At 38.5% G+C, this 25,112-nt stretch overlaps 1 protein-coding gene across 1 annotated transcript; it reads left to right on the top strand.

The window, feature by feature from the left end:
- The first annotated feature begins 1,036 nt into the window (after positions 1–1,036).
- On the top strand, positions 1,037–23,850 carry LOC121372852 (fibrillin-1-like). Its single transcript, XM_041499290.1, has 4 exons — positions 1,037–6,671; positions 9,595–9,630; positions 12,530–12,611; positions 20,885–23,850. Exons 1-4 carry the CDS (start codon positions 1,076–1,078, stop codon positions 21,126–21,128), a joined length of 5,958 nt encoding a protein of 1,985 aa, XP_041355224.1. The 5' UTR covers positions 1,037–1,075; the 3' UTR covers positions 21,129–23,850.
- Positions 23,851–25,112: the final 1,262 nt, after the last annotated feature.

Below are 25,112 nucleotides of genomic sequence, written 5' to 3'. Positions count from 1 at the left end.
AGATAAAACAGATTGTAAAAACAGTTCCGCTGAATGCTATAAAGGAGTCTGTTTTGTACTAAAGGATTTAGGAGAAAATTGTACAGATAAAACAGATTGTAAAAACAGTTCTGCTGAATGCCAGAAAGGAGTTTGCTTCATCACGAAGGAGTTGGGGGAAAATTGTACAGATAAAACAGATTGTAAAAACAGTTCTGCTGAATGCCATAAAGGAGTCTGTTTTGTACTAAAGGATTTAGGAGAAAATTGTACAGATAAAACGGATTGTAAAAACAGTTCTGCTGAATGCCATAAAGGAGTCTGTTTTGTACTAAAGGATTTAGGAGAAAATTGTACAGATAAAACGGATTGTAAAAACAGTTCTGCTGAATGCCATAAAGGAGTCTGTTTTGTACTAAAGGAGTTGGGGGAAAATTGTACAGATAAAACGGATTGTAAAAACAGTTCCGCTGAATGCCATAATGGAGTTTGTTTTGTGGTAAAGAAGTTGGGGGGAAATTGTACAGACAAAACGGATTGTAAAAACAGTTCTGCTGAATGTCATAAAGGGGTTTGTTTTGTACTAAAAGAGTTGGGGGAAAATTGTACAGATAAAACAGATTGTAAAAACAGTTCTGCTGAATGCCATAATGGAGTTTGTTTTGTACTAAAGGAGTTGGGGGAAAATTGTACAGATAAAACGGATTGTAAAAACAGTTCTGCTGAATGCCATAAAGGAGTTTGTTTTGTACTAAAGGAGTTGGGGGAAAATTGTACAGATAAAACAGATTGTAAAAACAATTCTGCAGTATGTTTGAATGGAATGTGCTTCATCAAGAAGGATCTTGGTGCAAACTGTTCTACATCAGCAGAGTGTAGAAACAGTTCAGCTGAATGTTTGATTGGTCACTGTACTATTCCACGAGAGCTAGGTGAGAGTTGTAAAGACACTTCGGAATGTAGAAACAGTTCAGCGGAGTGCAGAAATGGTCATTGTATCATTCCGAGAAACCTTGGCGAGAACTGCACAGCCAAGCCTGAGTGTTTGAATGAAACAGCCGCGTGTCATTTCGGCGTCTGTCGTCTGCTGTCGGAAATGGGCGGGAACTGCACGCACGATGATGACTGCAGAAACCAATCTGCCGTCTGCATTAAGAAGACATGCATCGTACCAAAGACACTAGGACAGAGCTGCTCCTTTAAAGAAGAATGTCTGAACAACTCGGCTATCTGTTTGAACGGCATATGCACTCTGACAAAAGACATTGGAGAGCGGTGCTCAGCAAAAGAGGAATGTAAGAACACGACAGACGGGTGTCACAAAGGAAGGTGTTTCCGATTCAAGGAGTTTGGAGAGAGGTGTGATGATATGACAGACTGTAGGAATTCAACGGCGTTTTGTTTGAACCATACCTGTGTCGAGCCGGTACGTGAAGGTGGGAATTGTACAGACAAGAATCAGTGTAAAAACAGTTCAGCGTCTTGTTACAATGGGACATGTTATATAAAGAAAGATATAGGCGACACATGCAGTGAGAAAGGACAGTGTAAAAACAGTTCAGCATCTTGTTACAATGGGACATGTTATATAAAGAAAGATATAGGCGACACATGCAGTGAGAAAGGACAGTGTAAAAACAGTTCAGCGTCTTGTTACAATGGGACATGTTTTATAAAGAAAGATATAGGCGACACATGCAGTGAAAAAGGGCAATGTAAAAACAGTTCAGCGTCTTGTTACAATGGGACATGTTTTATAAAGAAAGATATAGGCGACACGTGCAGTGAGAAAGGACAGTGTAAAAATAGTTCAGCGTCTTGTTATAATGGGACATGTTTTATAAAGAAAGAAATTGGCGACACATGCAGTGAGAAAGGGCAGTGTCGAAATAGCTCAGCTTCTTGTTACAATGGTGTTTGTTTTGTAAAGAAACACATTGGGGAAACCTGTACTGAGAAGGGTGAATGCGAAAACTCTCTAGCTGACTGTTACAATGGAGTCTGCATCCTCAAGAAGGAGCTGGGTGAAGCTTGCACTGAAAGAGGACAATGTAAGAACACATCAGCTGACTGTTACAATGGAGTCTGTTTTCTAAAGAAGAACATTGGTGAATCCTGTGTAGAGAAAGGGGAATGCAGCAACACGTCGGCTGACTGTTACAATGGAGTCTGTTTTCTAAAGAAGAACATTGGTGAATACTGTGTGGAGAAAGGGGAATGCAGCAACACGTCGGCTGACTGTTACAATGGAGTCTGTTTTCTAAAGAAGAACATTGGTGAATCCTGTTTGGAGAAAGGGGATTGCAGCAACACGTCGGCTGACTGTTACAATGGAGTCTGTTTTCTAAAGAAGAACATTGGTGAATCCTGTGTAGAGAAAGGGGATTGCAGCAACACGTCGGCTGACTGTTACAATGGAGTCTGTTTTCTAAAGAAGAACATTGGTGAATCCTGTGTAGAGAAAGGGGAATGCAGAAACACGTCGGCTGACTGTTACAATGGAGTCTGTTTTCTAAAGAAGAACATTGGTGAATCCTGTGTGGAGAAAGGGGAATGCAGAAACACGTCGGCTGACTGTTACAATGGAGTCTGTTTTCTAAAGAAGAACATTGGTGAATCCTGTGTGGAGAAAGGGGAATGCACCAACACGTCGGCTGACTGTTACCTCGGCCAGTGTTTCATGAAGAGAAACATCGGACAAAGGTGCACAGAACGTGAACAGTGTAAAAACTTTACTGCTGATTGCTACCGCGGCGTATGCATGTTTAAGAAGGATTTAGGTGATGCGTGCACGGAACGAGGTGAGTGTAAGAACCCTTTAGCTGACTGCTATAGAGGCGTGTGTTTCATCAAGAAACAGACGGGAGAAAGCTGCACGGAGCAGGGTGAGTGTGTGGACAGCACAGCAGACTGTTTTAACAGAGTGTGTTTCCTGAAAAGGAACCTGGGGGAGAGCTGCGTGCAGAAGGAAGAGTGTAAGAAATCTGCGGCAGACTGCTACAGAGATGTGTGTTTCATCAAGAGGCAGCTAGGAGAGACTTGCAGGGAAGACGGGGAGTGTGAAAACTCGATGGCCGACTGCCTGAATGGTGTCTGCTTTCTACGGAAAGACCTCGGCGAGCACTGCACGGCGAAACACGAGTGTAACAACACGTCGGCCGATTGCTACAGGGGAGTTTGCTTTGTGAAGAGGCAACTTGGTGAACATTGCAGGGAGAGTGGAGAGTGCGCGGATCCCACCGCAGTGTGTTTCAGAGGCGTCTGCTTCGTCAAGAAGGAGATCGGCGAGCTCTGCAATGAGAAAGCAGAGTGCAAGAACTTTTCAGCCAGTTGCCACAACAACGTGTGTTTCGTTAAGAGAGAGCTTGGCGAAACATGTAACAACACTGCAGAATGTAGAAACACGTTTGCTGACTGTTTCAAAGGTTTGTGTTTTCTCAAGAAGGAGGTGGGAGAGGTGTGTGCCGAGAGTGCCGAGTGTCGTCTTTCCACGGCAGAGTGCTACAGAGGTCGGTGCTTTGTGAAGAAGGAAATTGGTGAGTATTGTTCGGAGAGAGACCAGTGCAGAGATCAGACAGCAGACTGCTACAGAGGCATGTGCTTTGTTAAAAGCCAGCTGGGCGAGCCCTGCACTCACAAAGGGCAGTGTTCTAACGCGAGGGCAGACTGTTTCAAAGGAAGGTGTTTCATCAAAAGGCAGGTTGGAGAGACATGCCTGGAAAAGGCTGAGTGTAAGAATTTGTTGGCGGATTGCTTCAAAGGAAGGTGTTTCGTTAAACGACAGATTGGAGAGCGCTGTGCGGACACGAGTGAATGCGCCAGCTTCTTGGCTGTGTGTTACCGTGGAGAGTGCTTCATTCAGAGAGAACTCGGGGAAAGCTGCACAGACAAAGGGGAATGCAGACTACCAACAGCCGACTGTTACAAGGGCATGTGCTTCGTTAAAAAGAAGCTCGGGGAATACTGTACAGAGAGGGGGGAATGTGTGAATGCGCAGGCAGACTGTTACAAAGGCGAGTGCTTCATTAAACGAGATCTTGGCGAGCCGTGCTCTCACAGTCGGGAGTGTGTTAACACGTCGGCCGTGTGTCACAGCGGGAAATGCTTTATCAAGAAAGACATCGGAGAAGCCTGTTCTGACAGAACTGAATGTAGGTATCAGTTTGCTGATTGCTTCCGTGGTGTATGTTTCGTCAAAAAGGATCTCGGGGAAAACTGTACGGAGAGGGCCGAATGTAAGATTGTTTATGCCGAATGTGTTAGAGGTGTGTGTTTCATTAAGAAAGATATTGGACAAAGTTGTTCCGAGAGCAGTGACTGTAAAGACCCACATGCTGTGTGCTATAACGGTGCTTGCTTTCTGAAAAAGGCACTTGGGGAATCCTGTCAAGACAACGGAGAGTGTGACGACCAACAAGCTGTGTGTGACAACAATGTCTGCTTTCTGAAGAAGAAACTAGGAGAAAGTTGCCATCAAACAAGCGACTGTCGCAATAGTTCAGCTGATTGCTATAAGGGTGTTTGTTTCATAAAGAAAGTAGTAGGCGAAAGATGTACCGAATCAGGACAGTGTAAAAATGATTCTGTGACGTGCTTTGCAGGTTTTTGTTTTATCAAGAAGGACGTCGGGGGAACCTGCACAGAAAGGGAACAGTGTAAAGACAACGTTGCTGTCTGCTATAACGGCACATGCTTTGTCAAGAGAAATCTTGGCGAATCTTGCAAAGAACGTGGACAGTGTAAAAATAGTTCTGCAGTGTGTTATAAAGGCGTTTGCTTTATGAAGAAGGAGGTCGGAGAAAACTGCTATGAAAAACAGCAGTGTAGAAATACGTCGGCTGATTGCTATAATGGTATTTGTTTTATTAAAAAAAACATTGGAGAAAGCTGCACACAAAATGGACAGTGTAAGAACACGTCTGCAGTGTGCCATAGAAACGTTTGTTTCATCAAGAAGGAAACAGGACAACCTTGTCGAGATGACACGGATTGCACGGACCTTTCTGCTACGTGTTACAAAGGGGTATGCTTTGTTAAAAAGGGACTGGGAGATGTGTGTAGCGAGAGGGGTGAGTGTAAGAATGCCAGGGCAGATTGCTACAATGGTGTCTGTTATATGAAAAAGTTGATCGGGGAATCATGTTCAGATAGAGGAGATTGCATTAACTCCACAGCTGAATGTTATAATGGGGTTTGTTTTATTAAGAAACAAATCGGGGAAGCATGCTCAGAGAAAGGGCAGTGTGAGAATTCGTTGGCAGACTGTTTCAAGGGAGTCTGCTTTGTTAAGAAACAGATTGGCGAAACGTGTTCAGAAAACGGAGAATGTGTTGGGTCAGTCGCTGAATGTTATAAGGGTGTCTGTTTCGTTAAAAAGAAAATTGGTGAAAGATGTTCAGAAAAAGGAGAATGTCGAAATTCATTAGCGGACTGTTACAGGAACGTGTGCTTTGTTAAGAGACAAGATGGAGAAACGTGTGCAGACAGAGGCGAATGTATCAATTCTGTAGCTGAATGTTTTAATGGTGTATGTTTTGTTAAAAAGGAGATTGGAGAGGCGTGTACCAGAAAGGAACAGTGTCATGATCCTTTGGCAGAGTGTTACCATGGGCTGTGCTTTATTAAAAAGGAAATTGGCGAAAGGTGCATAGAAAAAGGAGAATGCATCAATTCTACAGCAGTATGCTATAATGGTTTTTGTTTCATCAAGAACAATGGAGAACATTGTACAGAAAAGGAACAATGTCATAATATATTAGCAGACTGTGTTAACAGAATCTGTTTTGTGAAGAAAGACATTGGTGAAAAGTGTTCACAAAAGTCCGACTGCAGAAACAGTTCTGCTGACTGCTATCTAGGTGTCTGTTTCTTAAAACGAAATATCGGCGACAGCTGCCGAACCTCGGGGGAGTGTAAGCACCCACACGCAGTTTGTCGACGAGGCGCGTGTTTTATCAAGAAGCAACTCGGCGAGGCATGCCAGGAAGTCGACGACTGCGAGGATCCTTCAGCTGTCTGCTACAACCGCGTCTGTGCCATAAGGCGAGCTTTGGGCGAGTGGTGCACGGAGACAGCCGAGTGTAAAGACGTGGGAGCACACTGTGTACTCAATACATGCTTCATGAAGAAGGCGAACGGTGAGCGCTGCTCGGCCAGGTCGGAGTGCCGGGACAGCAAGGCTGAGTGCGTCAATGATAGATGTTTCGTCCTGAGGAGTCTGGGAGAACCGTGTCGTGATCGCGCGGAATGCAGGCACCCACTGGCGTCCTGCATCACCAACAGATGCTCCATTCCGAAAGAACTCGGCGAGTCGTGTGTGTTAAACACAGAATGCAAGGACGAGTTCGCTAAATGTCTTGACGGAGTCTGCATGTTGAAGAAGCAGCTGGGCGAGGAGTGTTCCGCCACCTCCGACTGCGACGGCCCGCTGGAGTGTAAGAACGAACTCTGTCTCAGTGTGGTGGGTGAAGGGGAGAGCTGCGTCCACAGAGTACAGTGTTCCGGTGCGTTAGAGTGCGTGGGGCGGGTCTGCACGAAGACGGTGGGGGTCGGGGGAAGGTGTCAACAGACGACGCACTGTCGAGACCCGCTGACCGTGTGCCAAGCAGGCAGCTGTCGATGCAGAGAAGGATATCTCGAGGTGAACACTGAATCAGAGGACGGTGGCAAACTCACAATGTGTGCAACACAAGGTATGTGTACGTTGTGTAATATGAATATTCATGGTTTTACCCTGCTAACACACTTTGGCTTCGGTGGTGTCGTGGTTAATGGGTAGGTGTAAGACCACTATACTAACTTCTCTACTAATATAATCCACTGTTCTGGACAGACAGCCCAGTATGCCCAGGACAGCGCACGAAAATAAATATAAGCGAGGGTGAGGGTGGGTGGGGATCTTGTTTCTAGTTAGAGTGAGAGTGGGTGTGGGTCTTGTTTGTAGTTAGAATGAGAGTGGGTGTGGGTCTTGTTTTGGTTAGAGTGAGGGTGGGTTGGGGTCTTGTTTCTAGTTATTATGAGGGTGGGTGGGGGTGTCTTGTTTGTAGTTAGAGTGAGGGTAGGGGTCTTGTTTCTAGTGGCTAGGTCAAGAAGGATTATTGTCCGTGAGATGGGCAGTCCACCTATGAACAAAGCACATGACTGTGACGTCACAGCCTTGCCAACACATCACTTTTATGTGTTCCAAAATACGACTGTTAATAGTGGTAATGGTTGTGTCGTTCAGGGCCCGTTCCACGAAGCAATCTTAGCACCAAGATCACCTTGAGTGTATAAGTACCAAATATAGTTACCGCGATCTTAGTGTTAAGATCACCTTGAGTGTATAAGTACCAAATATAGTTTCCGCGATCTTAGTGTTAAGATCACCTTGAGTGTATAAGTACCAAATATAGTTACCGCGATCTTAGTGTTAAGATCACCTTGAGTGTACAAGTACCAAATATAGTTACCGCGATCTTAGTGTTAAGATCACCTTGAGTGTACAAGTACCAAATATAGTTACCGCGATCTTAGTGTTAAGATCACCTTGAGTGTACAAGTACCAAATATAGTTACCGCGATCTTAGTGTTAAGATCACCTTGAGTGTACAAGTACCAAATATAGTTACCGCGATCTTAGTGTTAAGATCACCTTGAGTGTACAAGTACAAAATATAGTTACCGCGATCTTAGTGTTAAGATCACCTTGAGTGTACAAGTACCAAATATAGTTACCGCGATCTTAGTGTTAAGATCACCTTGAGTGTAGAAGTACCAAATATAGTTACCGCGATCTTAGTGTTAAGATCACCTTGAGTGTACAAGTACCAAATATAGTTACCGCGATCTTAGTGTTAAGATCACCTTGAGTGCATAAGTAGCTAATGTAGTTATGGCGATCTTAACACTAAGATCACCTTCAGAATCAATTGATGATTTGCAGTTACAATTAGACACTTTGCTAGATTATTCTAGAAAATGGGATCTACATGTAAATAATGCAAAGACAAAAATTGTTGTTTTTAGAAATGCAGGTAAACTTAGAGAGAATGAAAAATGGTTCTACGATTATAACTGTATTGAAATTGTGAATAACTTTACATACCTGGGTATTGTATTAAACTATGATAACAAATTTCTGAGCAAGGTAGAAAAGCTATTTTTGCATTGAACCGAAATGTTAATGCTATTTATCTCAATCCAGCAACTATGTTATCATTGTTTGATTATTATATTGGTAGTGTTTTGCATTATGCATCGGAAGTATGGGGTTCACACAAGGGAGCTAATATTGAGCGTATCCATATGGAATTTTGTAAAAAAAACAGTTGGGTGTTAAGAAATCTACATGTAATGTAATGATTTATGCAGAACTTGGTCGTTATCCATTAAGATACCAGCGGATATATAATATGATTAAATACTGGTGTAAGCTGTTAGTGACATCTAATTATTGAAGAATTGTTATGAATTTTTGTATGATAGAGTAGAAAATTATAAAGAACAAAACTGGGTATACCACATTAAAAAGGAATTGAATAATTTGGGTTTGGGGGATATATGGTTTAATCAAGTACTATATCCTGGATGTTTATCTGTAATCAAACAAAGAATTCTAGACCAAGCTATGCAATATATTAGGAGTCAAATTGATATTTCGCCAAAATGTATTATGTACAAATATTTTACAGATACATTCAGTCTGCAATTTTATTTACGGAAACCACTTCCAGTACTTTATAGAAAATATGTGTCAAAATTTAGAATGTCATCTCATATGTTAGCAATTGAAACTGGCAGATATAGTCATACACAGCGACATGATAGATTATGTTTTCACTGTTGTTATGGAAGATGAGTTTCATTTTATTTTAAAATGCTCCTTATATACTGATTTGATAAAAAGATACATTAAACCTTATTACTGGAAAAAGCCATAATTTTTTAAGTTAATGCAATTATATAATGTACACAATTCTAAAACTTTATGTAATTTTGGAAAATATTTATATAAAGCAGTTAAATTAAGAAAAGAAGTTTTTAAAGGCATTTTCCGTATGTGTGTAGTTCATTTGTTTCATGTGACATGTATGTTTTCTTGTTTATTGAATTTTGTTCTCCTGTGGTTATGTATTTTTGTTTATATATGTAAAGCTTAATGTGATTAAAGAACTTGAGTGTATAAGTACCTAATATAGTTACGGCGATTTTTGGGCTACGATTACATTGAGTGCATACGTACCTAATGCAGTTACGGTGAACTTAGCACTTAGATCACCTTGAGTACATAAGTACCTAATGTAGTTACGGCGATCTTAGCGCTAAGATAACCTTGAGTGAATAAGTACCTAATGTAGTTATAGCGAACTTAGCGCTAAGATCACTTTGAGTGCATAAGTACCTAATGTAGTTACAGCGATCTTAGCGCTAAGATCACCTTGACGTGCATAAGTACTGAATGTGGTTAAGGCGAGCTTAGCGCTAAGATCGCTTCAGGCCCAGATTATAATCAAATTAAATGCTTGTCTGCCACTGGTTGTTATGTCACGACTCTGTGTCGATATATGTATTGTCTAAACTCCATATTGTAAAGACAACTTTCTAACGTCCAATATTCTCTTCTTTTTTAAACAGGTGAAGTCGGTCCGCCAAGGTCTTTGGTGCCAACAGGTAAATATCTTAATTTAGATGAAATGTTTAACAACACATAGGAAAAAAAGAAGAAAAAAAAGAAGAGAAAAAACAACAAGACAGGTCCAAGATTAAAGTTCCCGAGTGGTCCAGGTTGTTTTTATTTTCTGAAAGGTTCCAAGGCTTATTCATTCCAAGTGTCTTCTCTGATTGTGACACAATTCTGTCATTGTATGATATTGGCTAGAAAACTGCATGGGCAATGTGGTGCCTTCGCTGTTTCCACGTTAGAATATTCAGCGATATGTGGAAACTTATCAAAACCAGATGATTGATGAAAGAGAAGTTTCTTTTGTTTAACGACACCACTAGAGCACATTGATTTATTAATAATAGGGTTTTGGATGTCAAAAATGTGATATTGTATAGTCTTGGAGAGGAAACCCGCTACATTTTTGAATTGGGAAGCAAGTGATCATTTATATGCATCATCTCATATACTAGACACTACATACCACGGTCTTTTCTATACTAGTCGTGGTGAACTGGCTGGGATCGATTCTAGACCGAAAGCTTAACTGGGCTACTTCCCGTTCTTAGATGATTGATGAAAAAGTTTGTTTTGTTTAACGTTACCACTAGAGCATATTCATTTATTAATCATCGGCTATTGGATCTCAAACATTTGATAATGTTGACGTATACTCTTAGAGAAGGAACCCGCTACATTTTTCCATTAATAGCAAGGGATCTTTTATATGCACCATACGTCTCGCCCCCTAGATGATTGGTGAAGGAAGGCAATGTTTTATTTAACGACACATTCAACAGCTTTTATTTACGGTTATAGGGCGTCGGACATATGGTTAAGGACCACACAGATATTGAGAGAGGAAACCCGCTGTCTCCACTTCATGGGTTACGTTTTGCGATTAGCAGCAAGGTATCTTTTATATGCATCATCCCACAGACAGGATAACACATACCACGGCCTTTGACATACCAGTCGTGGTGCACTGGCTGGAACGAGAAATAGCCCAATGGGCCCACTGACGGGGATCGATCCTAGACCGACCGCGCAACAAGCGAACGCTATACCACAGGGCTACGTCCCGCCTCCGAGATGATTGATGAAGACATGGATATATTATTTATTGCAAGCTTTTCTTGAGTATAGCACCTCTTAGCCGTAATCCAATGTTTGACGTAAATAGCTTTACACCAATAATTTTCCAGTTCACTGATAACGTTTTTTTTACACTAATACACACACTAGAGGAAGAAACCTGATAGTACCCCCTTTCAAAAATGTTTCGGGGTGCAGCTGAGCTTCTTCCTGCCGCGTGTGTATTAGTGATTGAAGCGTGACATATTGTATGAGCGTGACATATTGTATGAGCGTGACATATTGTATTGAAGCGTGACATATTGTATGAGCAGACTTCAAAATGATTCGGGGTGCAGCTGAGCTTCTTCCTGCCGCGTGTGTATTAGTGATTGAAGCGTGACATATTGTATGAGCGTGACATATTGTATGAGCGTGACATATTGTATGAGCGTGACATATTGTGACATATTGTATGAGCGTGACATATTGTGACATATTGTATGAGCAGACTTCAAAATGATCGATGTAAGAGTAGTTAGTGAAGGAAGGAAATGCTTTATTTAACGACGCACTCAACACATTTTAATTACGGTTATATGGCGTCAAACATATGGTTAAGAACCACACAGATATTGATAGAGGAAACCCGCTGTCGCCACTTTATGGGCTACTCTTTTCGATTAGCAGCAAGGGATCTTTTTCATGCACCATCCCGTATACGGAACTTCTGTTCCAAGCAGCCATTACTTGATATTCAAATGACGTAAGAATGTGACGTGGTGTCTTTTTGAATAAAAATGATATCAAATTTGAGTGATGTCATTTTGGATATTCTTGCTTAAAAATAACCTAATACCTGACGATTTTTGTTTTCAGAACGCTAAAAAAATTTCAGTGTAAAGTTGCTATTGAAATGTTTTTGTTTGATGCCTAATGCATACGTCAATTATGGAGTGTTACCATAGTACGTTAAATGTCAATAAATGTAGTGTCGTGAGTTAGTTAATTTACATGTAATTTGCATCTAATTTGCAGTTATAAAATTCTGGAAGTATTTAAAAAATATCACATACTATATATCTATACTGTATAGAAATTTATACTTATTTAAGTGCCGGAAAGATCTCTTCAAGTCGTGCCCCGCGAACACAACTCACTAATCGAGTCCTTTACTTTTGGTTTAACCCTGTATGATGTGTTTTCGTGTAGGTGCTGATATCGTATCAGAGACTGTCATTAAATATTGGTTTCACTATCTGGCAATAATTCTGAATAAAAAATATTATTGGTAGTAAATCTTAAACCTTAAATCTGAATGCACTTGTAGAATGCAGGAAATTTCTTTTTAGAACATCTAGTTTTACGGGGGATCATTCCCACAAGGCCCGTAGAAACGTTGCTCTGCATCCTCAATCTAAGCCACCCCCCCCCCCCCACCCACACACCCAATGTCTATTTGCTTCCGCCGTGCCTGACTATGTTTTTAACCCTGTATGGTGTGTTTTCATGTAGTGGCTGTTATCGTGCTAGAGACTGTCATTAAATATTAGTTTTACTGTTTATAACTCAGTATGGTGTGTTTTCGTATAGGTGCTGTTATCGTGTTCGGGACTGTTATTAAGTATTGATTTCACCAGGTTTATAACTTTATGTGATGTGTTTTCGTGTAGGTGCTGTTATCGTGTCCGGGACTGTCATTAAGTACTGGTTTCACCAGGTTTTTAACTCTGTATGATGTGTTTTCGTGTATGTGCTGTTAACGTGTCCGGGACTGTCATTAAGTATTGGTTTCACCAGGTTTATAACTCTGTATGATATGTTTTCGTGTAGGTGCTGTTATCGTGTCCGGGACTGTAGCCTCCATCATGCTGGCTGTCATCGTCGTCGTCCTCGTCGTCGTGCTGTGTCGCAGGTGAGAACTCGTTGGTCGTTTCATTTATTAACCATCACTTATTGGATATCAAACATTTGGTAAGTTTGACGGTGTTGGGGAGAAATCCCGTTACATTTTGCCATTAGTAACGAGGGATCCCACACACAGGATAGCATCGAGCACGTCTTTTGATATGTCGGCCGTCGTGCACTGGCTGGAACGGGAAATAGCCCACTGGGCCTACCGATGGGAATCAATTCTAGACCGACCGTACACACCTGGTCTACGTCCCACACTCAAATTCCTACTGCGGTCGACGAGTCAATTTCCACACCTTCATTTTGCCTTTGTACTAAGTAAATATAACCTATCTTACCAGAATTCGTTTTTATATGTTACAGGAAAGGTTCCTTTTTCCTTTATTGATATTTTTAAAGTTTAATTTAATATTTTGTTTAAAAACTATTTTGACAGGGGTGATGGTAACTATAGCGTTTTTGTTTTATCGAGGGGGGGGGGGGGGGGGGGGTGTATCAGTAATTCTAATCCTATTGTTTTGTCGGTAATTGTAATTCTTACGTTGTAGCAGTAATTCTAATCCTTACATGTTATCCGCAATTCTAATCCTTACATGTTATCCACAATTCTAATCCTCACGTGTTATCGACAATTCTAATCCTTACATGTTATCAGCAATTCTAATCCTTACATGTTATCCACAATTCTAATCCTCACATGTTATCCGCAATTCTAATCCTTACATGTTATCCACAATTCTAATCCTTACATGTTATCCACAATTCTAATCCTTACATGTTATCCACAATTCTAATCCTTACATGTTATCCGCAATTCTAATCCTCACATGTTATCCGCAATTCTAATCCTTACATGTTATCCACAATTCTAATCCTTACATGTTATCCACAATTCTAATCCTCACGTGTTATCGACAATTCTAATCCTTACATGTTATCAGCAAATCTAATCCTTACATGTTATCCACAATTCTAATCCTCACATGTTATCCGCAATTCTAATCCTTACATGTTATCAGCAATTCTAATCCTTACATGTTATCCACAATTCTAATCCTCACATGTTATCCGACATTCTAATCCTTACATGTTATCAGCAATTCTAATCATCACATGTTATCAGCAATTCTAAACCTCACATGTTATCAGCAATTCTAATCATCACATGTTATCAGCAATTCTAATCCTCACATGTTATCCACAATTCTAATCCTCACATGTTATCCGCAATTCTAATCCTTACATGTTATCAGCAATTCTAATCCTCACATGTTATCAGCAATTCTAATCCTCACATTATCAGCAATTCTAATCCTCACATGTTATCCACAATTCTAATCCTTACATGTTATCAGCAATTCTAATCCTTACATGTTATCCACAATTCTAATCCTCACATGTTATCCACAATTCTAATCCTTACATGTTATCAGCAATTCTAATCCTTACATGTTATCAGCAATTCTAATCCTTACATGTTATCCACAATTCTAATCCTCACATGTTATCCACAATTCTAATCCTCACATGTTATCCGCAATTCTAATCCTCACATGTTATCCGCAATTCTAATCCTTACATGTTATCCACAATTCTAATCCTCACATGTTATCCACAATTCTAATCCTCACATGTTATCCGCAATTCTAATCCTTACATGTTATCAGCAATTCTAATCCTTACATGTTATCCACAATTCTAATCCTCACATGTTATCAGCAATTCTAATCCTTACATGTTATCCTCAATTCTAATCCTCACATGTTATCAGCAATTCTAATCCTCACATGTTATCAGCAATTCTAATCCTCACATGTTATCCACAATTCTAATCCTTACATGTTATCAGCAATTCTAATCTTTACATGTTATCAGCAATTCTAATCCTTACATGTTATCAGGAATTCTAATCCGTACATGTTATCAGCAATTCTAATCCTCACATGTTATCAGTAATTCTAATCCTCACATGTTATCCGCAATTATAATCCTTACATGTTATCCGCAATTCTAATCCTTACATGTTATCCACAATTCTAATCCTCACGTGTTATCCACAATTCTAATCCTTACATGTTATCAGCAATTCTAATCCTTACATGTTATCCACAATTCTAATCCTCACATGTTATCCGCAATTCTAATCCTTACATGTTATCAGCAATTCTAATCCTTACATGTTATCCACAATTCTAATCCTTACATGTTATCAGCAATTCTAATCCTCACATGTTATCAGCAATTCTAATCCTCACATGTTATCCACAATTCTAATCCTCACATGTTATCCGCAATTCTAATCCTTACATGTTATCAGCAATTCTAATCCTCACATGTTATCCACAATTCTAATCCTCACATGTTATCCACAATTCTAATCCTCACATGTTATCCACAATTCTAATCCTTACATGTTATCAGCAATTCTAATCCTTACATGTTATCCACAATTCTAATCCTCACATGTTATCCACAATTCTAATCCTTACATGTTATCAGCAATTCTAATCCTCACATGTCATCCGGAATTCTAATCCTCACATGTTATCCACAATTCTAATCCTCACATGTTATCAGCAATTCTAATCCTTACATGTTATCAGCAATTCTAATCCTCACATGTTATCAGCAATTCTAATCCTCACATGTTATCCACAATTCTAATCCTCACATGTGATCCACAATTCTAATCCTTACATGTTATCAGCAACTCTAATCCTTACATGTTATCCACAATTCTAATCCTCACATGTTATCCACAATTCTAATCCTTACATGTTATCCACAATTCTAATCCTCACATGTTATCAGCAATTCTAATCCTCACGTTATCCACAATTCTAATCCTTACATGTTATCAGCAATTCTAATCCTTACATGTTATCAGCAATTCTAATCCTTACATGTTATCAGCAATTCTAATCCTCACATGTTATCCGCAATTCTAATCCTTACATGTTATCAGCAATTCTAATCCTCACATGTTATCCACAATTCTAATCCTTACATGTTATCCACAATTCTAATCCTCACATGTTATCCACAATTCTAATCCTCACATGTTATCCGCAATTCTAATCCTTACATGTTATCAGCAATTCTAATCCTCACATGTTATCCACAATTCTAATCCTCACATGTTATCCACAATTCTAATCCTCACATGTTATCCACAATTCTAATCCTCACATGTTATCAGCAATTCTAATCCTCACATGTTATCCACAATTCTAATCCTTACATGTTATCAGCAATTCTAATCCTCACATGTTATCCACAATTCTAATCCTCACATGTTATCCACAATTCTAATCCTCACATGTTATCCGCAATTCTAATCCTCACATGTTATCAGCAATTCTAATCCTTACATGTTATCCACAATTCTAATCCTCACATGTTATCCACAATTCTAATCCTTACATGTTATCCACAATTCTAATCCTCACATGTTATCCACAATTCTAATCCTCACATGTTATCAGCAATTCTAATCCTCACATGTTATCCACAATTCTAATCCTCACATGTTATCAGCAATTCTAATCCTCACATGTTATCAGCAATTCTAATCCTCACATGTTATCAGCAATTCTAATCCTCACATGTTATCCACAATTCTAATCCTCACATGTTATCAGCAATTCTAATCCTCACATGTTATCCACAATTCTAATCCTCACATGTTATCCACAATTCTAATCCTTACATGTTATCCACAATTCTAATCCTCACATGTTATCCACAATTCTAATCCTTACATGTTATCCACAATTCTAATCCTCACATGTTATCAGCAATTCTAATCCTCACATGATATCCACAATTCTAATCCTTACATGTTATCAGCAATTCTAATCCTTACATGTTATCCACAATTCTAATCCTCACATGTTATCAGCAATTCTAATCCTTACATGTTATCAGCAATTCTAATCCTCACATGTTATCAGCAATTCTAATCCTCACATGTTATCCACAATTCTAATCCTCACATGTGATCCACAATTCTAATCCTTACATGTTATCAGCAACTCTAATCCTTACATGTTATCCACAATTCTAATCCTCACATGTTATCCACAATTCTAATCCTTACATGTTATCCACAATTCTAATCCTCACATGTTATCAGCAATTCTAATCCTCACGTTATCCACAATTCTAATCCTTACATGTTATCAGCAATTCTAATCCTTACATGTTATCAGCAATTCTAATCCTTACATGTTATCAGCAATTCTAATCCTCACATGTTATCCGCAATTCTAATCCTTACATGTTATCAGCAATTCTAATCCTCACATGTTATCCACAATTCTAATCCTTACATGTTATCCACAATTCTAATCCTCACATGTTATCCACAATTCTAATCCTCACATGTTATCCGCAATTCTAATCCTTACATGTTATCAGCAATTCTAATCCTCACATGTTATCCACAATTCTAATCCTCACATGTTATCCACAATTCTAATCCTCACATGTTATCCACAATTCTAATCCTCACATGTTATCAGCAATTCTAATCCTCACATGTTATCCACAATTCTAATCCTTACATGTTATCAGCAATTCTAATCCTCACATGTTATCCACAATTCTAATCCTCACATGTTATCCACAATTCTAATCCTCACATGTTATCCGCAATTCTAATCCTCACATGTTACCAGCAATTCTAATCCTTACATGTTATCCACAATTCTAATCCTCACATGTTATCCACAATTCTAATCCTTACATGTTATCCACAATTCTAATCCTCACATGTTATCCACAATTCTAATCCTCACATGTTATCAGCAATTCTAATCCTCACATGTTATCCACAATTCTAATCCTCACATGTTATCAGCAATTCTAATCCTCACATGTTATCAGCAATTCTAATCCTCACATGTTATCAGCAATTCTAATCCTCACATGTTATCCACAATTCTAATCCTCACATGTTATCAGCAATTCTAATCCTCACATGTTATCCACAATTCTAATCCTCACATGTTATCCACAATTCTAATCCTTACATGTTATCCACAATTCTAATCCTCACATGTTATCCACAATTCTAATCCTTACATGTTATCCACAATTCTAATCCTCACATGTTATCAGCAATTCTAATCCTCACATGATATCCACAATTCTAATCCTTACATGTTATCAGCAATTCTAATCCTTACATGTTATCCACAATTCTAATCCTTACATGTTATCCACAATTCTAATCCTTACATGTTATTCGCAATTCTAATCCTCACATGTTATCCACAATTCTAATCCTCACATGTTATCCACAATTCTAATCCTCACATGTTATCCACAATTCTAATCCTCACATGTTATCAGCAATTCTAATCCTCACATGTTATCCACAATTCTAATCCTTACATGTTATCAGCAATTCTAATCCTTACATGTTATCCACAATTCTAATCCTCACATGTTATGCACAATTCTAATCCTTACATGTTATCCACAATTCTAATCCTCACATGTTATCCACAATTCTAATCCTTACATGTTATCCACAATTCTAATCCTCACATGTTATCCACAATTCTAATCCTTACATGTTATCCGCAATTCTAATCCTCACATGTTATCCGCAATGCTAACCCTTACATGTTATCCACAATTCTAATCCTCACATGTTATCCACAATTCTAATCCTTACATGTTATCAGCAATTGTAATCCTCACATGTTATCCACAATTCTAATCCTCACATGTTATGCACAATTCTAATCCTTACATGTTATCAGGAATTCTAATCCTCACATGTTATCAGCAATTCTAATCCTTATATGTTATCCACAATTCTAATCCTCACATGTTATCAGCAATTCGAATCCTTACATGTTATCCACAATTCTAATCCTTACATGTTATCCGCAGTTCTAATCCTCACATGTTATCCACAATTCTAATCCTTACATGTTATCCGCAATTCTAATCCTCACATGTTATCTGCAATTCTAATCCTTACATGTTATCAGCAATTCTAATCCTCACGTTATCAGCAATTCTAATCCTTACATGTTATCCACAATTCTAATCCTTACATGTTATCCACAATTCTAATCCTCACATGTTATCCACAATTCTAATCCTTACATGTTATCCACAATTCTAATCCTCACATGTTATCCACAATTCTAATCCTTACATGTTATCCGCAATTCTAATCCTTACATGTTATCCGCAATTCTAACCCTTACATGTTATCCACAATTCTAATCCTCACATGTTATCCACAATTCTAATCTTTACATGTTATCAGCAATTGTAATCCTCACATGTTATCCACAATTCTAATCCTCACATGTTATCCACAATTCTAATCCTTACATGTTATCAGGAATTCTAATCCTTACATGTTATCAGCAATTCGAATCCTTACATGTTATCCACAATTCTAATCCTTACATGTTATCCGCAATTCTAATCCTCACATGTTATCCACAATTCTAATCCTTACATGTTATCCGCAATTCTAATCCTCACATGTTATCCGCAATTCTAATCCTTACATGTTATCAGCAATTCTAATCCTCACGTTATCAGCAATTCTAATCCTTACATGTTATCCACAATTATAATCCTTACATGTTATCCACAATTCTAATCCTCACATGTTATCCACAATTCTAATCCTTACATGTTATCCACAATTCTAATCCTCACATGTTATCCACAATTCTAATCCTTACATGTTATCCGCAATTCTAATCCTTACATGTTATCCGCAATTCTAACCCTTACATGTTATCCACAATTCTAATCCTCACATGTTATCCACAATTCTAATCTTTACATGTTATCAGCAATTGTAATCCTCACATGTTATCCACAATTCTAATCCTCACATGTTATCCACAATTCTAATCCTTACATGTTATCAGGAATTCTAATCCTTACATGTTATCAGGAATTCTAATCCTTACATGTTATCAGCAATTCTAATCCTTACATGTTATCAGGAATTCTAATCCTTACATGTTATCAGGAATTCTAATCCTCACATGTTATCCACAATTCTAATCCTTACATGTTATCAGGAATTCTAATCCTCACATGTTATCCACAATTCTAATCTTTACATGTTATCAACAATTGTAATCCTCACATGTTATCCACAATTCTAATCCTCACATGTTATCCACAATTCTAATCCTTACATGTTATCAGGAATTCTAATCCTTACATGTTATCAGCAATTCTAATCATTACATGTTATCAGCAATTCTAATCCTTACATGTTATCAGGAATTCTAATCCTTACATGTTATCAGCAATTCTAATCCTTACATGTTATCAGCAATTCTAATCCTTACATGTTATCCACAATTCTAATCCTCACATGTTATCCACAATTCTAATCCTCACATGTTATCCACAATTCTAATCCTCACATGTTATCCACAATTCTAATCCTCACATGTTATCAGCAATTCTAATCCTCACATGTTATCAGCAATTCTAATCATCACATGTTATCAGCAATTCTAATCCTTACATGTTATCAGCAATTCTAATCATCACATTTTGCCTGCAATTATAATTCTAATTTTATGAGTAATTCTTTTAAATGCCGTTTATCAGGAATTCTAATCATTGCATTTCTTTTGTTCTGATTTACTTTGAGGGTGGAGGTATTTAAGTGACCTTAATCAATTGAATGTGACGTCATAGAAAGTAACACTGTGTTTACTCTTGACTTTACAATATTCTAACCGGACGCCATTGTTTTTGGTGTGTGTATGTGTGTGTGTGTGTGTGTGTGTGTGTGTGTGTGTGTGTGTGTGTGTTTAGAATGGTGTTTATTATATCAGCACTGTTCCAGTGGACTTTATTTTCATTTGACATTACTATAAACATATCTCTGTTCATGAAAGTGACATTTTTATTGTGGTCCTTCCGATCAAGTCAAACCTCAGGGTCTTGACATTACAATACTCAACTGTATGACTCGTAGTCAACAGAGGAAACCCACTACATTTTTCCAAATGCAGCAACGGATATATATATATATATATATATATGCAATTTCCAATAGACAGGAAAGCCCATAATACGGCATTTGAATAGTTGTGATGTACTGGTTGGAACGAGAAAAACCCAATGGATCCACCGAGGTGGGTAGATACTGCGACGCAAGCACCTCAAGCGAGCACTCTACCAAATGACCTAAATCCTGTTTGCGCCAGATCTTAACATTCCTTTCTTCTACGACACTGCTAAACTATTTTATTTATTTTTACACAGAGGCTGTTGTTCTCCCGCGGCTGCTCCAGTAAAACGGCCCGAGTCAACCCCGAGTTGCAGCTCAGAAAGCGGAAGTGACGTCGGCACAGACATACTGAAAATTCCGCGCCCTCTGGTGGCAAGCAATCTGAGTTTACACCAAGGGCAGACGACCTGGCAGAACCAAATGTACGAAACTCATTCAGTTGGCGGTAGAACGTCTCGGGCACGCGATGACGACACATACAGTAAAATCACGTGGTAGAAGAGTAAAATCACGTGGTAGAAGAGTAAACTCACGTGATATAATAATAAAATCACATGGTAGAACAGTAAAATCACATTATATAATAGTAAAAGCACGTGATAGACTGGTAAAATCATGTGATAGAATAGTAAAATCACGTGGTATAATTTAAAATCACGTGGCACAACAGTAAACACGTGATATAATAGCAAAATCACTTGGCAGGACAGTAAAATCACGTGGTACAACATTAAAATCACGTGTCAGAGACAACGGAAGGCCGACGAGTCATAAATATATTGTACACTGTTCAGTGATTGGAGAATAGGTCTAAACGTGAGGGTCTCATTGTGAAAACGGAGATATTTCTTTATACACGCAGGAGAGAAAAACACTGTGAGATATTTGTTTATGCACGTGCTGGAGAGAAAAACACTGTGAGATATTTCTTTATACACACGCTGGAGAGAAAAATGCTGTGAGATATTTCTTTATACACACGCTGGAGAGAAAAACACTGAGATATTTCTTTATACACACGCTAGAGAGAAAAACACTGTGAGATATTTCTTTATACACACGCTGGAGAGAAAAACACTGTGAGATATTTCTTTATACACACGCTGGAGAGAAAAACACCGTTAGGTATATCTTTATACACACGCTGGAGAGAAAACAACTGACATATTTCTTTATACACACGCTGGAGAGAAAAACACCGTTAGGTATATCTTTATACACACGCTGGAGAGAAAAACACTGTGAGATATTTCTTTATACACACGCTGGAGAGAAAAACACCGTTAGGTATATCTTTATACACACGCTGGAGAGAAAACAACTGAAATATTTCTTTATACACGACGGAGAGAAAAACACTGTAATACATACACTGGAGAGAAAAACACTGAAATACATACACTGGAGAGAAAAACACTGTAATACATACACTGGAGAAAAAAACACTGTAATACATACACTGGAGAGAAAAACACTGAAATACATACACTGGAGAGAAAAACACTGTAATACATACACTGGAGAGAAAAACACTGTAATACATACACTGGAGAGAAAAACACTGTAATACATACACTGGAGAGAAAAACACTGAAATATTTCTTTATACACACGACAGAGAGAAAAACACTTAGGGGATAACCCTACTGTGTTTTCCGATTTGCGGACGTATATCGGTGGTTTTACTGTCGCAAACGGTAAATTTGCGACTGTAAAACCACCGATATACGTACGCAAATCGGAAAACACAGTAGGGTTATCTCTATTCTAATTAAACTGTTTGCTGGTTGATTTTAAATAGGAAATTGTCACATTTGTAGTAAGAATAAGCCTATAAACGTCACCAGCTGGTGACGTCATTAGGCAGCCCATTAACAGACGATGGGTGGTCGGACAGTTAGCGGTTCGAACATAGATGTATAATTTGACATATTTAATCAGCTCTCGTGATTAGATAACGACTAATAAAGAATAATTATGTTCATTTCTGACATAAAAACTTCTCAGTATTTAACCACTTCTGTACGTAACATGGACGCTACAGAAATTGTCTTTATGACGTCATTACAAAATAACCCTGTTCTTCGCTTAACCTATGGCGTATTTCTGCCACAAAATTTGCGACCGGTATATCGGTGATTTTACCACCTGAAATTTTTAGCAGAGATCCAATCAGATTCGTTCTTACAAATGTGTTGAATTAGAATGTGAGATATTTCTTTATACACACGCTGGAGAGAAAAACACTGTGAGATATATCTTCATACACACGCTGGAGAGAAAAACACTGTGAGATATTTCTTTATACACACGCTGGAGAGAAAAACACTGTGAGATATATCTTTATACACACGCTGGAGAGAAAAACACTGTGAGATATTTCTTTATACAAGCTGGAGAGAAAAACATTGTGAGCTATTTCTTTATCTACACGCTGGAGAGAAAACACTGTGAGATATTTCTTTATATACACGCTGGAGAGAAAAACACTGTGAGATATTTCTTTATATACACGCTGGTCAGAAAAACACTGTGAGGTATTTCTCTATACACACGTTGGAGAGAAAAACACTGTGAGATATTTCCTTATACACGCTGGAGAGACACACTGTGAGAGATTTCTTTATACACACGCTGTAGAGAAAAACACTGAGATATTTCTTTATACACATGACGGAGAGAACAATACTGTAAGATATTTCTTTATAAACACGCTGGAGAGAAAAACACTGTGAGGTATTTGTTTATACACACGCTGGAGAGAAAAACACTGTGAGATCATGTATATAATGTATGCATGTATGTATGTATGTATGTATGTATGTATTTGTATGTATGTTTGTATGTTTGTATGTACGTACGTATGTATGTATGTACGTACGTACGTACGTATGTATCTACGTATGTATGTATTTTTGGTAGGTTCAAGTGCCCCCTGATCACACCTCTAGATACAGACCAAATCGAAAAACTGATTTGATGGCATTTGTTTACCATATACTTGTGCTACATGGACTTTAAGATGACAAACCTATTTGCATTTGTATATATTCCCCATCGTCAGACTTTCATTGTGTGTGTGTGTGTGTGTGTGTGTGTGTGTGTGTGTGTGTGTGTCCAACTTTCACTTCTGCTGGCAGAAAGAATGCATTTGACGTCTATACAATAATATATTGTATGAATATTGCATGTATGTAATAAATATTATTTATATAAAATCCGTACACTATTACAGCTGTTATACGTTATCTTATGCCTTAGTCTCCTTCCACCACCCCCACTCCTTCCTCCTCTCCTCTCTTTACCTCCCCATTCAGTCCGTTATCTATCGAGGTTTGTATTGGGGGGGGGGGGGGGGGGGGGGGAGTGTTCAGGGGCATACTCCCCCGGAAATGTTTAAATATCTGAAAGCATAAATCGCGTTTTCCTGGCATCTGGAATTTAAGAATTAATATTTTAAAACAATGATTTTCGACTACATGTAGTTTGTAAATTGCATTATAAATAATGTATATAAGTTTATTTACATATTATTTTAATTTTTTTAATTTTTTTTTTTTTTTAATTATTATTAAAGCACACGGCAGGAGTTATGGGTATTGACCCGAGGAATATGTTAAATAGTTTCGTCAATTGCTTATTATTATTTTATTTATTTTTTATTTTATTTTATCCCATTGCCTCTTTCCTTTCTCTGCTTTGAATTCCATTTAATTTTCCCCCGATCTGGCAACACCTCCTATCGTTCAACTTCTTTCGCTGTCCACCTCCACATCCCAGTCCTTGTCTCTCCAACCGCGACAGGTGCTTGTCTCTTGTGGCTATCTGTGCCACACACTTGCCATTCCCATCAGCTTTTAGTCTGACCACTTCGGGGAGTGTTTATTAGTTACTTCTGGCATTGTTAAGAGGCACTTGTAACCACCTACTCTGAACCCCTACTACCAGCGGTCATTAGTTAGTGTCGTGGTTCAGACCAGCTTTATTAGCGGCAGAGGACGAGGATGTCAAGTGAGTGCAGGGGCGGAGGGTGGAGGAAGTTGTGACGGGTAGGCCATGGTGCGGACAGCTCAGAAGAAACTGACAGATAGGGTCGAAACAAATAGAAATCGTGGGAGAAACTGGAATGTTTTTTTATATTGAGATAATGAGAATGATAGGCAGAGGGAGATAGATGAGAAAGATAAATGAATGTGTCTGCCGTCGGCTTGATTGTCCAACAACTTATCCAATAGACCACGGAGCTCACTTTAATTGCTTATTATAACCTTAGTAACAGAAAAGGTACGTGTACCTCAGAAATACGAACAGTTCCTTTAATAATGAACATATTTATGAAACACGAATCACATTACTTTCCTAAAAATGGTATCGTCACGAATCACCGCCAAAACATGCAGGCCCTGATAAGAGTAGACCCTACAGGACTGGTATAGTCCCCAAGCCAAACATAATAATTTTATTAAAATGAATTATAGTTCC

The sequence above is a fragment of the Gigantopelta aegis genome, chromosome 5, assembly GCF_016097555.1.
Source record: "Gigantopelta aegis isolate Gae_Host chromosome 5, Gae_host_genome, whole genome shotgun sequence".
Classification (NCBI taxonomy): domain Eukaryota; kingdom Metazoa; phylum Mollusca; class Gastropoda; order Neomphalida; family Peltospiridae; genus Gigantopelta; species Gigantopelta aegis.
Note: the sequence above shows the minus strand (reverse complement) of the source record. Positions and strands in the feature narration are given on the sequence as shown.

Bases quoted from the DNA above. Each gene is read 5' to 3' on its own strand.
- LOC121372852 (XM_041499290.1), top strand. From the start codon at position 1,076: ATGGGCGGGAACTGCACGCACGATGATGACTGCAGAAACCAATCTGCC. The intron at 9,631-12,529 runs GTAAATATCTTA...GTTTTCGTGTAG, and splicing joins AAGGTCTTTGGTGCCAACAG to GTGCTGTTATCGTGTCCGGG. The intron at 12,612-20,884 runs GTGAGAACTCGT...ATTTTTACACAG, and splicing joins GTCGTCGTGCTGTGTCGCAG to AGGCTGTTGTTCTCCCGCGG.